Raw genomic sequence first — 14,349 nt, forward strand, 5'->3', positions numbered from 1 at the left:
TCCTACTGTGGTGTCATACTAGTTTGTCTCTTATTATCTCAGGAACCAAATTTGATTTAAATTGCAAATGAAATAACTTTTGCAATAAGAATAAAAATAACATGGAAACAATTTTATTTGCAAAATTATTTGTGTTTGTTGGTCAAATAAGATTATAAATCAACTGCTTACATTAAAAAAAAAAACAATTTTATATGTGCCTGGCAGGTTTAGGGCTTTTTTTGTAAGGAAGGGGGATATAGAACACTCCTAAATCATTGTAACATTATTGAAAATCCATTTTTGGTTTAAATATTTTCAAAATAGTATGTTTTTCAAGCTATTTATAAAAAAATACACTAGGAATAAAAAATACATAAAGATATATTTCGATTTTCAATTAATTTTGTTTAAAAAATATACCTACCTACTGGTTTAAATGTACTTTATTTGGAGTTAGTATTAAAAACCCAGGTTGTTTGATGGTTACAGTTGCGTACACAGATATTTGAAAGAGGATGATTATGGGGAAGTTAGGCCTCGACAATTTCATCGTTGGGTATACGTATGGTTTTTACAAAGAGATGGCAATCCTAATGCCAAATTCGCAACGAAAAAAATCCGCGATCTGCAGATTAATCCGCTTTTTGCGGATTTTTGTAAGAACGAATTGCCATGCCTAGTGTTAACACACTCCTGCTACACCCTCACCATTTTTTATTTACAAGAGGGAGTTCAGTTCACACACCCCTCTAACACTGCCCTCTCTTCTGCACGCCCTTGTGTATGGTTGGTAATCCCTTTCAAAAGAAAAGATATAATGACACGAAGTCACGGAAGTATAGACCACAAACATGCAGAGAAAACCTGCATTGCCTATTTGTATTAGAAAATGAATAGGCAAACTTTTTTATTCGCGCATTTAATTGCACTGCGATATCCTTGCGGCAACTTTTGATATTTTTTGGCCTACTTGTTAACATAGATATAACGATGTACAAAAATGGGTTCCAAGACAAACGAATGAGTCTCAAACGTAGGAGTTGACAAATGCAGGCGTGTTAAAATATTAATTTGATTAAGTATTTGTATACAGATTAGGTTAGGTTAAGATATTGATGTACAAAAAAGCCCACCGCAGGGGTTAGGCATTTAAAAAAGTTAAAATAGGTTAGGTTAGGTTAAGTGTCCACTCCAGCGTTTGTCCACTCCGACGTTTGGGACTCCTGGGTTTGTCCTAGGGCTAAAAAATGGTTTATACATTCAGCTGTTTGACTGCTAGCATCTAACAAAGTTCTTTAAAAGTCAAGGTTTGTTAAAAAGAAACTTGTTATTGTTAATTTTGCTATTAAACAATATTGACTTTATTGTATAAATATCAAAGTACAGTAAAAAAAATACATTAGAAAGAAAAAGATTATTTGTTAGGTATTAAGCTTATTTTATATGTTGTACAAGTTAATACCTTACAGCAGTAGCGAAACGTGTATGGGTTCAAATTCGGTTTTGGCTTACCTTTTGTCATACCTAAGACGTTAAAAAAGGGACACAATGCTTCTAAGACAGTTATTATTATATTAGAATATATGTATGGAAAAGTCTGAAGAAATAAAAAGAACAACCTATTAATTTTAATCCTATTATATAAAGTAGTAAGCGTTTTTTGTCTGTCCCGAAGGATTTCGCTAACCGCTGAACCGATATTGTTCTCCTTTACAGTAAAGCTTCTTAAAGGTCCTTGGAAGGTTTTAAACTATTTTTGGGAAAGGTGTCCTAACCCCCCTCCCCACCAACAAAATATTTTTTTTACTCTTTTGAAACTTTTAATTTAAAAAGGGATGAGGTCGACTTTTCCCCCTCCTTCCTTAAGTTGCCCTAGAGGCTTCTAGGGGCGTAGCCGCTAGCAAACAATAAAGTATTTATAATAATAATATATAGTTTTTCTTTATGAAACTAAAGGTTTATTAAGGAAACACATTTTATTTCTAATATTACAATTAAAAAGTTCTCATAAATGCCAGTCTCTTCCTCTATTATCTGTTTTTTTTTCTTTTTTGCTATCCATCTATTTAAATTGCAATCTGCCCATCTATCTATCAAGCAATCTACTACTCTATCTATCTATTCATCTGTTTTTCTTTATATCTTATCTATTTAGTTGAAGATGAGAAAGGCTTTGGTATTGGTGCTAACACAAGACTCAAAATACACTCCAACTGTTGCGGCAAATGGTAAAAACTATTGATATCCGCTGGATTAGAACCGGTTCTCATCCATACTGAAAAATTATGTATAGTATCGTTTTATATCTAGTTTAATATGCTGCGAGAAATCGAAACCGATTAATATCCGGTGGATTAGAACCGGTTCTCATCCATACTGAAACATGTATAGCCTCGTATTACAGACAATTTTCCACGAATATTAAATTTAAAAAGCATAAAATTATTAAATGTTTTGTAAACCTCGTGGCTAACAAAAATGGTTTCAATATTAAAATCTTTTATTGTATTATCTGCGGACAGTTGTCTATAATACTGACTATACATTACAACTATAACATCATTGCATGCTATTTTATTTTTACTGTGCATGAGTCAATTTGTTATTTTTTAGTGATTCCTTTAGTTGTTTAATATCATGGAAAAACAGTAGAATTGCTAACTTTAGTGAGCTTGTAATTTTACTGTTTTACTAAAGTATTAAATAACTACAGAAGTATTTGCTTTTTGTTTTAGAGATTTAGTCACTTATTTTTGCACTTTATAGTCACTTTTTCATTTTTTAGTTCTTTGCTTTTTCTTAATTTACCAAATTTTTTGTTGAAGCTTAAAGCAAAGCTACCCTACAAGACATATGTGATGGATAGCTCTGTATTAGAGCTTCTCTTACTTTTTGGGAGAATTAATTTCCCTGAACTCTCCAGAAAAATCATACGTCAAAAAAATTAAGTTGGTTAATCAACTAATAAATGTAAAAGTATAGTTGTATAACCCGACATAACTACCTGGTTCCAGTAGTTGCGACCTTTTTCGTCTGCTAAAAATTTTTTTTGACGGTATGGGGTCCTCACCCCGTGAACATACAGTTATTTTCCCCTGCCCCGTCTATTCTTTTACTTTGATTGTCAACCTTTCCCCTCCCTCTCTTTAAAGAGACACTAGCTGAATGAAGTATATGATCTTCAATTGAATCCTTTTTACAAACGTTGTAAATATACTAAGGTAGATTTTGACACATAAAAGAAACATTGAAGGTTAAATTAAGCGTCTTTTTTCGCAACATTATTGATATTTGTTTCCGGCTTAGAAATACATCAAACCCGAAAAAATCCGCGAAAACAAAATCATTTCCAGTTTGGCTTTGAAATCGATTAATATCCGCTGGATTAGAATCGGTTTCAAGCCATACTTAAAATCATGTGTAGAATCGTATTATGGACAGTTTTCCACGAATATAGTACTGTTAGCCCGGGCCTTCGGCCACTCGGGGAGAACAAAACTTGTTTTATCTTATAATAGTTTTCATTTTAATATCCACGGAAAGCTGTCTATAATACAATGCGATAAATATAATTATATTATTATAATTATAATATATAATTTTTCATAATTTTAGACCGCAATGTTGGATTCACGGCTTTCGATATGTCGGGTCAGGGCAGATATAGAAATCTTTGGGAACATTACTACAGAGATTGTCAGGTGAGACAGACAGACATACAGATAAATAGATAGATATGTCTGTTCAGGGCACGGCAGTAATAGAAATCATTGAAAATATTACAGACAAAGATTGTCAGTTGACAGACAGACAGATATAGATAGGCAGCCAAACAGACAGATATAGAGATAAATAGAGAAAGAGTAAATGGTTTACCTATTATGTTTACCTTCTCTGTTTGTTTGACTGTTTTTAGTTCAAGTATTTGTGAGCCTTTTATTCTATACCTATACGAGTGACAACTTTTCTGGGTTTTTTACCTTATGAATTATTATAAAAAAAATTTTAGGTACCTATAGAAGTTGTCATCTTTGATGTTTTAATTTTTTTTATTGTAGGGTGTGATATTTGTAGTTGATTCTAGTGATAGACTTCGCATGGTCGTGGCCAAAGATGAACTTGATATGCTTCTACAGGTATAGATAGATAGATAGAAAGACAGATAAATAGATAGATATATAGGTAGATAGACCGACAGACGTAACAGATATATAGACTCCGTATGGTCGTGGCCAAAGATGAACTTGATATGCTACTACAGGTAAAGATAGACAGACAGACAGATAGACATATATATAGATATATAGACTTCGCATGGTTGTGGCCAAAAATGAACTTGACATGCTTCTACAGGTTAAGATAGACAAACAGACAGACAGACAGATAGACATATAGATAGAAGGATAGACTTTGCATGATCTTGGATAAAGATGAACTTGACTAGCTTCTACAGGTATGGATAGTTAGACAGACATTTATACTATATAGGTAGTTATAGATTGATATACTCAATATGTAATGTTTGGTTGGAAGGACGGACATACCTCGTATAAAGATTAGCTAGGTATACTACTAACAAATTAAAATAATGTTTTTTTTTGCTAGGAAAATATTTTATTTTCAGCATCCTGATATCCAGTCCAGAAGGGTCCCAATCCTGTTTTTTGCCAACAAAATGGATTTGAGGGATGCAATGTCCAGTGTTAAGGTTTCACAGACCCTAGGTAAGTAGATTTATAATACCGGATATCCGGCTGATTTCTAATACTGGATATCTGGTAATGTGCCGGATATCCGACCGGACAAACGGAAATTGAAGAAACAAAAAAATTTCTTCATAGAATGGTGTTTTATTCCATAAAATAAAATTTTTTTTACGAGTTAGATGTCATCTTATGAAACAAAGGGGGGGGTCCGTAATGACATCTATTCGTAAACCGTGAGCAAAATGGTCTAAATATTTAGCTAGACCCTTCAAACTTGGTATATAAGCCTAGTCCTATAGGTATTACATCTAAATGGCAAAAAAATCCAAAAATTTTTATTTTAAGGTTAGGTTAGGTAAGAAAAACCCTGCGGAAATGGGGTTTTTAGGCTTTTTTGGGTCTATTTTGATGTGGAAACTTACCTTAAATTGTTTTTTCTTAAAGTTTTAACTTAAATACACTGTGTCTATTCATATGGACATTATTTAAGATGATTCAGCAAGTCGAAGACCGACCCCAGGGGGCTAAGTGGGTGGCCCGCAGGGGTTAAGTGCATTTTCCCCAATATATATGTTGTGATACATCAAATTATAGGTTTTTTAGGTCAAGGAACTCAAATTCAGAGCTTAAATAAGCATTAGACTAATCTGAAGCTAGCCCCAGCGGGCTAGGTTGGTGGCCTGCAGGGGTTAAGTGCATTTTTTCCAATGTATATCTTGTTATATATCAAAATATAGGTTTTTTAGGTAAAGAAACTCAAATTCTCAGCGAAAATTAGCATTAGACTAACATGAAGCTAACCCCCCCATGGCTAGGTTGGTTTTCTGCAGGGCTTAAGAGCATTTACCTAACCTAACCTAGAAACTTACTTATATTTTACAGGTTTTTTTCTTGAATAAACTGTGTCTATTAATGAGGACTTTATTTAAGATGATCCAGCAAGTTGGGGACTGACCCCAGCGGGCTAGGTGGGTGGCCCGCAGGGGTTAAGTGCATTTTTCCCAATATATATGTTGTGATACATCAAATTATAAGTTTTTTAGGTCAGTAACTCAAATTCAGAGCTAGAATTAGCATAAGATTAATCTGAAGCTAGCCCCAGCGGGCTAGGTCGGTGGCCCGCAGGGGTTAAATGCATTTTTTTTAAAAGTATGTGTTGTCATACATCAAATTATAGGTTTTTTAGGTCTTTACAGCTAATAAAAGTATCAGACTAATCTAAAGCTAGCCCCAGCGGGCTAAGTGGGTTGCCTGCAAGTCTTAAGTGCATTTTACCTAACCTAACCTAACCTAGAACCTTACTTGTTTTTGTAGGGTTTTTTTCTGGAGTAAACTGTGTCTATTTATGAGAACATTATTTAAGATGATCAAGCAAGTCGGGGACTGATCCCAGTAGGCTAAGTGGGTGGCCCGCAGGGGTTAGGTGCATTTTTAAAAAGTATGTGTTGTCATACATAAAATTATAGGTTTTTTAGGTCCAGAAATTCAAATTTAGAGCTAATAATAGAATCAGACTAATCTGAAGCTAGCCCCTGCGGGCTAGGGGGGTTGCCTGCAAGGCTTAAATGCATTTTACCTATCCTAACCTAGAATCTTACTTTTTTAAAGATTTTTTAAATAAATAAACTGTGTCCATTCATGAGAACATTATTTAAGATGATCCAGCAAGTCGGGGACTGACCCAGGCGGGCTAGGTTTTACTTAGATACACAGTGTTCATTCCTAAAGCCATCATTTAAAAGATTCTTCATACAGGAGGCTGACCCAAGGAGGCTAGAAGAAAGGCCCGCAGGGGGTTAATTAAAATTTTTCAAAAGTATTTACTGCATCAAACTACAGTTTTAGTTAGGTCAAGAAGCTAAAATAAGATTTTTCAGATTCCGATGATTTGATATAAAAATTTGAGTTTCTTGACCTAAAAAATCTAGGTATAATTTGATGTATGACAACACATACTTTAGAAAAAATGCACTACACCTCTGTGGGCCACCCACCTAGCCCACTGGGGTCGGTCCCCAACTTGCTGGATTATCTAAAATAATGTCCTCATTAATAGAAACAGTTTATTCAAGGAAAAAACCAAAAGAATAAGTAAGTTTCTAGGTTAGGTTAGGTAAAATGCACATAAGCCCTGCGGAAAATCTACCTAGCCCGCGAGGGGCAGCTTCAAGTAAGCCTTATGCCAATTTTAGCTCTGAATTTGAGTTTCTTGGCCTTAAAAACCTATATTTTGATATATAACAAGGTGTATATTGGAAAATAATGCATTTAACCCCTGCGGGCTACCGACCTAGCCCGCTGGGGCTAGCTTCAGATTAATCTTATGCTAATTCTAGCTCTGAATTTGAGTTACTGACCTAAAAAACTTATAATTTGATGTATCAAAACATATATATTGGGAAAAATGCACTTAACCCCTGCGGGCCACCCACCTAGCCCGCTGGGGTCAGTCCCCAACTTGCTGGATCTTCTTAAATAAAGTCCTCATTAATAGACACAGTTTATTCAAGAAAAACCTGTAAAAATATAAGTAAGTTTCTTGGTTAGGTTAGGTAAATGCTCTTAAGCCCTGCAGAAAACCAACCTAGCCATAGGGGGGTTAGCTTCATGTTTGAGAATTTGAGTTTCTTTACCTAAAAAACCTATATTTTGATATATAACAAGATATACATTGGAAAAAAAGCACTTAACCCCTGCGGGCCACCAACCTAGCCCGCTGGGGCTAGCTTCAGATTAATCAAATGCTTATTTTAGCTCTGAATTTGAGTTCCTTGACCTAAAAAACCTATAATTTGATGTATCACAACATATATATTGGGAAAAATGCACTTAACCCCTGCGGGCCACCCACCTAGCCCCCTGGGGTCGGTCCAAGACTTGTTGAATCATCTTAAATAATGTCCATATGAATAGACACAGTGTATTTAAGTTAAAACTTTAAGAAAAAACAATTTAAGGTAAGTTTCCACATCAAAATAGACCAAAAAAAGCCTAAAAACCCCATTTCCGCAGGGTTTTTCTTACCTAACCTAACCTTAAAATAAAAATTTTTGGATTTTTTTGCCATTTAGATGTAATACCTATAGGACTAGGCTTATATACCAAGTTTGAAGGGTCTAGCTAAATATTTAGACCATTTTGCTCACGGTTTACGAATAGATGTCATTACGGACCCCCCCCTTATGTATGTTTTTTCAAATATGCAAATAACATTCAAAAAGATGCATATTTTGTTTTATAAGTTGACCTCTAACTCTTCAAAAAAAAATTGATTTTTATTTTTTACCTGTACAGAGAGCACCTGGAGGCCTGGAGCTCCAGAACCTGGAGCCCTTTCCAAAAAATCTTAAAACTTGGGAAAATTTATCATATAAGAATGATTTTATCATAATAACCTATCTTCTCAGTCTAAAGATAAAGCCTATATACCAGGTTTACGCAAATGTGTCAGAACCCCCCCCCCCCCCCCCTTACAGCAAAGTGTACGAGATACATTGATTTCACAATTATGATTATTTTAGGATTAGAAAGAATTCACGACAAGCCTTGGCATATCTGCGCCAGTAATGCTGTCACGGGCGAAGGCCTGCAAGAGGGGGTGGAGTGGCTTACAGGTAAAAGACAGATGGACGGATAGATGCCTGACTTACAGACAAACGTATAGATATTCAGCAATGACTAGGTAACAATGTGATGCAGATTCAGGCGAGGGTGTGCATTGCTGCAAGAGGGTATTGAATGGCTTACAGGTGAACAGACAGACAGACAGATGGACGGATAGATAGATACCTAGATGCCTGACATACAGACATACGGATAAATCTTCAGCAATGACGAACAGTGTAATGTAGGTACAGGCGAAGGCCTGTAAGAAGGCGTGTGGAGTGGCTTACAGGTAAACAGACAGACAGACGTACAAATATTCCGCAATTGCAGACACTGTATTGCCTGCAAAACTAAGAGGATGTTGTACCTTTCATTAGAATTGCGGGTCACCTTGTAATGTATGCACTCAACTGTGCGCGAAGCTTAAAGGATGTGTCTCCATGTGTATCTGATTCCTAACTTTAGAAAATCAAGGCTACATACTTGCAATACGAAGGTGTAGATAGGTAGACCGATAATTAGATTTATTGATTTGATTTTCTGACCCTCCAAAAGTGACTATAGTGTTGCTCCGCTTTCCACATTGTCATTATACCTTGTCATTACATGAATCTACAATGCATAAAATCTATGAGACACTTCTTAACAAACTACATTATTTGTTATCTAATAAACGGACATATTGGTAAAGTTAATAAATACAAATTTTTATTTTAGGTCAAATAAAAGATGGGATGACAGGGAAGAGATAGAACTAATAGAAACAAATTAACTAGTGGTTCCTAAAGTTATTCAATATCAAACTGTGACAATGAATTACATTCTTAGCTCTACTGTCATACTACTAATAATTTGTTCCAATAGTTATTCAATTCCATAGTATGCATGCATGCCAGAAGACTTTTTTGGTTGCTAGCCTCCTATTGTGCTGTCAAATCTATGCATTTATAACTTTAGGAACCACTAAAACTCTCGCACAAGAGTTAACTCAAATGTGTTATAAGAAAATGGGATAGTTCCATGAAGATCATATAATCAAAGGGGATAGTTGCACGAAATGCATTTAAATTTAGTAAATTGCATATTTTTTTCTGTTCAATGGATTGAATTACATCTACAGGGCATATGTTTGATGGTTTATTTGTAACTTATGCTTGAATTCATTTTTCTTAAATGCTCTTCATGCAACTATCCCTTTATAGTTATACCATGTAGTTCTTGAATTATGTTAGATAGGTAACTTTTTTTCAATACCTACTTCATGTATCTATCCCCCCTATGGCTTTTTTACCCTTCTGAAAAGCCATAATCAATCCGAGCCATACCTAGTAAAATTTTCTTCAGTATTATTTGTTTAAATGTTGTCAAAAATATATTTATTTATAACAGTAAAGCACAGTAAACTCAGATTAATCTTAATTTAGAAAATTTATTCTGGTAATAATCACATGGCAAGAATATTTGGATTTCCCATTTCAGCATGATCAATATTGTGATAATAGTTATTTCTCGCTTTGTATTATAAACATCTTTCCGCGGATACAAAATGTACAATTATGTACAAGATTAAAACCATTTTTTTTTATCCCCGGGTTAAAAAAACTGGTTGTAATCTTATGATTGCACCTTTTATATCCGTAGAAAAACTGGATATAATATACGATGCTAGACATAATTTTTCCATATGGCTGAGAACCGGTTGTAATCCACTGGATATTAATCGATTTCAAAGCAATTTATAGGGAAATAATATTTCAACTTAAGTTTACTTGAGTCTTTATATGCTCTGCTTTACAATTTTTTTCTGATGATTTTACTTGTAAGTTTATAGTGTTCCCCATAACTAGTTAATATACTGTACTAGGGTTGGGCCGGATATCCGGTCTGGCCGGATATCCGGTCTGGCCGGATATCCGGTCATTTTCACTATCCGACCGGATACCGGATATTAAAACTATCCGGTTACATGATATCCGGTTGGATATCCGGTAAATTGCCGGATAAAGAACGTTGGCCAGATATCCGACCGGAACCGGATATCCGGCATTAGAAATCAGCCGGATATCCGGTATCCGGCCCAACCCTATACTGTACATCATCATAGTAAATATGTTATCAAGCTATAAAAAAAAAACAAGGATGACAACCTCCATTAAAAGCGAAGGTAAACAAATTAGATAAATTGACAATTTAACAAAAAAAATACTTTTTTAAACTGATAAAGATGAAAAACCCATGCTTTTAACATATTGTTTAATTGTTTTATGAATCAAAATTTCCAAAATATAACGTACTGCCCTTTTGATAATGACTAGTGTTGCTACGCTTCCATTATAATTTCACATGAATGACCCTATTACATGTAGAAAAGCTTCGCTTTTAAAACTAATTATTTAATCAATAGCTAAAATTATGAAAATAGATTACTTGATAACCTCTATATAATCAATCATTAATTAAAAATTTTGAATTTTATTTGAAAAAGAAATTATAATTTACTGGGACAAAATTGAAAATTCAAGATTATTTATTTCTCGCATTATATTAAACAACTTTCCGCGGATATAAAAATGTACAATTATAAGATTAAAACCTGTTTTTTTAGCCCCGAAATGCTGAAGGATAAAATACGATTCTAGATTCTGTATGGCTGAGAACTTAACCGTTTCTATTCCATCGGATATTAATCGGTTTCGAAGCGATACGGGAAAAGAATTTACGGCCAAACGGATGTCGTTCGCATATATTATTAGAACTACTAAACTATTAGAAAACAAGTATGACAACATCCATAAAAGCGAAGCTCTGAAACGATAGGACAAACGGAAATTAACACTTGTATAGTGTCAGAACTTAACAATCAGAATATAAATAAGAGTCAAAGCCAAATTGTGAGTAAATTTGTTGAAAAACTTCTTGTTAAAGTATAATGTTTATGGACTGGACATACTTACATTTTTAGGACTTGATTATAGATTTGCATTGCTTATAATATTGTACTTTGTTGTCCCAGGAATCAGTATACCAAAAATCACAACAATTGGATAATTAGATCACATAAAAATTTGTTGATAAAAAGTAAAAAATCAACATGCTTAAAATCTGCGTAGAGACATTCTGGTACCTAATGATTAAAGAGTTGCTACGCTTTCTAAATCGTACCTAACTGCTATAGGACTCACCATGCAAAGTTTGAAATCGATAGGACAATTCTAACATGCCTAAATTAATGAAAAAAGCTTTCCGTCTCAGCCGCACGGACAGACGTACGGACGGACCGACCATAATTTTAGAAAATTATTAGGGAAAATTGACCTTTTTCGCGTATTTGCGTGCGTCTGTTTTGCCATTTGTGTAAAATCAAATTAAAATTGTTCCATGTGTTAAAAATATTAGAATATAAAAAAAACTCTAATATTTCATGCCTTATCTTCATTCTTATCATTCACATTACTCATATATTTTATACTGTTGGGTTGGGCCGGATATCTGACCAACGTTCGATATCCGGCCGGATAACCCGATATCCGGCATTAAAACTCAGCCGGATATCCGGTTTCCGGCCGGATATTGAACATGTCCGGATATCCGGCCCGACCCTATTTTATAGTATCTAAAAATACTACATCTATATACAATATACATTATACAATACTAAGATTCTTGAATTCTTGATTTCTGTAGATTTTATGCCAGCTACTGTGTTGTTATACTAATTTAACTAAATGACTTTAGACCCCAAATAACTGTGTAGTATAAACAAACTCAGACAAGTACGATAACGTGCATAAAATGGATACAGAATACGGGGATATTGTAACAGTGGAATTTTTGTCGTTAAGTGTTGATTGTTAATATAGTCCTCTGATGTATGTCAATACGTTACCCCATGGTTAGGGTAGTCATATTATCGGAGGGAGGGGGGGGGGGTATCGTTATATTAGCCAACTGTGAGAAACATTTAATCAGGGTATGCGAGAATCTCTTACAATATCCACGTTTTCTATATCCATTAAAGCAAAACTTCTTCATTTCTATGATAGTGTCAATAATGGGCTTAAAACGGGACACCTGCCATACACTATAAGACCAGGGTGATGTAATAGTTAAGTAGCTTCCACGAGAATTGTAAGTCAACTTGAAATAAAATAAAAAAATAAAATTTTAGCTATGTTTTTGTAATAAACGGATTGCTGTGACTTATAGAGTAGCTTCGCTAGGACAATATCAAACACATCAGCTTAAATTCTTAGGGATCTAAAAGATAAGACAATGGCTGATTAAATGGTGTATATCTCCAATGATGATTACCCACAAAATTAACACTTATGTAGATTAAAATTAGTGGTTGAAAAGTTTTAACACTCACCTCAATAAATCAAAATTTACTTAACTCTCCATAGTTGTTAAGCCAACGAATAGGGAAACGTTATTATTAAACTTTTGGGACGAGTGTAATAAACAGCCCCCAGTTCTCTCTTTCAGTTAAATTCTACTGTCATTCTAAAGGATCTAAGGTCTTTAGTACCCACTTCCTAATCCAAACAAATTAAACAAAAATAGTCTGATAAGAAATTTCAACATGATATGAGTGTGAATTTGGGGAGTGAGTAGACTCAAATTTTCAAAATTGAATTAAAAAAATTCTAAGAGGATAACGCCAAATTAATTATTAAGGGGGGGGGGGAAGTTTTGACACATTTGCGTAAACAGGGAGTATAGGCTTTATCTTTGGACTGAGAGGATAGGTTATTAGGGATAAAATCATTCTTATATGATGAATTTTCCCAAGTTTTAAGATTTTTTGGATAGGCCTCCAGGTTCCGGAGCTCCAGGCCTCCAGGTCCTCTCTGTACAGGTAAAAATTTAAAAAAAATTTGTTTTTTAAGAGTTAGAAGTCAACCTATGAAACAAAATATGCATATTTTTGAATGTTATTCACATATTTGAAGAAAAAAACGCATATTTTGTTTCAAAAGTTGACTTCTAACTCTTCTAAAAAAAAATTTTTTTTTTCATTTTTACCTGTACAGAGAGGACCTGGAGGCCTGGAGCTCCGGAACCTGGAGGCCTATCCAAAAAATCTTAAAACTTGGGAAAATTCATCATATAAGAATGATTTTATCCCTAATAACCTATCCTCTCAGTCCAAAGATAAAGCCTATACTCCCTGTTTACGCAAATGTGTCAAAACTTCCCCCCCCCCCCCCTTATTATACTTGCCTAGTAACAACTTTTTGGCCAAATATTAAAACAAACTAAAAAATCTCTTATCTTTAATATATTATGTACAGTAAATATAAATAGATTTTAAAAATGGTGGATATTTTAGGTATTGTTATTTATTCAACGCGTCGTATTATATATAGTTTTCCGCGTAAAGTAAATGAAAACTTGATGGATTCATTCCAGTTTTGTCGGCCAAAACTGGTATAAATCCCATAATTTTACATTTTTTAATTTTGTGGAAAATACGATATAATACATTATTTTTCAGTATGCCTTAGAACCGATTCTAATCCAGCGGATATTAATAGGTTTCAAAGCCATACTGGAAAAGATCTTTTATTCATATTATAAGCTAGTAAAATAATAATTTCTTATTCAATTTTAAGTTTTCTAATCTATTGTCATATAACTGTTTTTTCGTGTCAGTTTGTATTCTATGATGTAATATTTATACCGTAATTATTTTTTGTGATCAGTTAAATTTTTGTGTTTTTTGTAATGTAAAATTATATCTATACATACATATATGAATGAACAGAGGTTTTAGTAACCTAGTTTATTATTATTTGACTTCATTTTTTCAGATAAATTAAGCATACAAAAATGTTGTTTTTTATATCTTAATTAGCTGCTTGGCCGAAAGCCTGTAAACGGGGAAAGTCGCGAAAAATAGCTTAAACCCTACTCGAGTGTAAATCTTAACTAACCATTTTTTTGGAGGAGGAGGGGGGGGGGGGTAGTATATTTTTATAGGTGGGATTCTCTTTGGAGGGGTACGGTTACTCTTACCCAATATAGCTAAAAAAAACTTCCTTAGACCCAAAAG

The 14,349-nt window shown here is 34.1% G+C and overlaps 1 protein-coding gene across 8 annotated transcripts in view; it reads left to right on the forward strand.

Moving 5' to 3' along the window:
* LOC145305626 (ADP-ribosylation factor-like protein 6) overlaps positions 1–14,349 on the forward strand; it is a 91,528-nt gene that overhangs the window by 52,695 nt on the left and 24,484 nt on the right. For 3 of the 8 annotated variants that reach the window (XM_080147325.1, XM_080147324.1, XM_080147323.1), the window contains 5 exons: positions 3,598–3,683; positions 4,041–4,118; positions 4,607–4,706; positions 8,210–8,302; positions 9,012–14,112. In XM_080147325.1, the coding sequence (XP_080003451.1) occupies positions 3,598–3,683; positions 4,041–4,118; positions 4,607–4,706; positions 8,210–8,302; positions 9,012–9,046 (392 nt within the window). In that variant the 3' untranslated portion in view covers positions 9,047–14,112. Of the gene's footprint in view, positions 1–2,137; positions 2,211–3,597; positions 3,684–4,040; positions 4,119–4,606; positions 4,707–8,209; positions 8,303–9,011; positions 14,113–14,349 lie in introns of those variants that run through there. The other 5 variants (XM_080147319.1, XM_080147321.1, XM_080147322.1 and 2 more) reach the window with 5 other exon arrangements.

Source organism: Acartia tonsa, chromosome 14 (genome assembly GCF_053477335.1).
Source record: "Acartia tonsa isolate MP-2025a chromosome 14, ASM5347733v1, whole genome shotgun sequence".
Taxonomy (NCBI): domain Eukaryota; kingdom Metazoa; phylum Arthropoda; class Copepoda; order Calanoida; family Acartiidae; genus Acartia; species Acartia tonsa.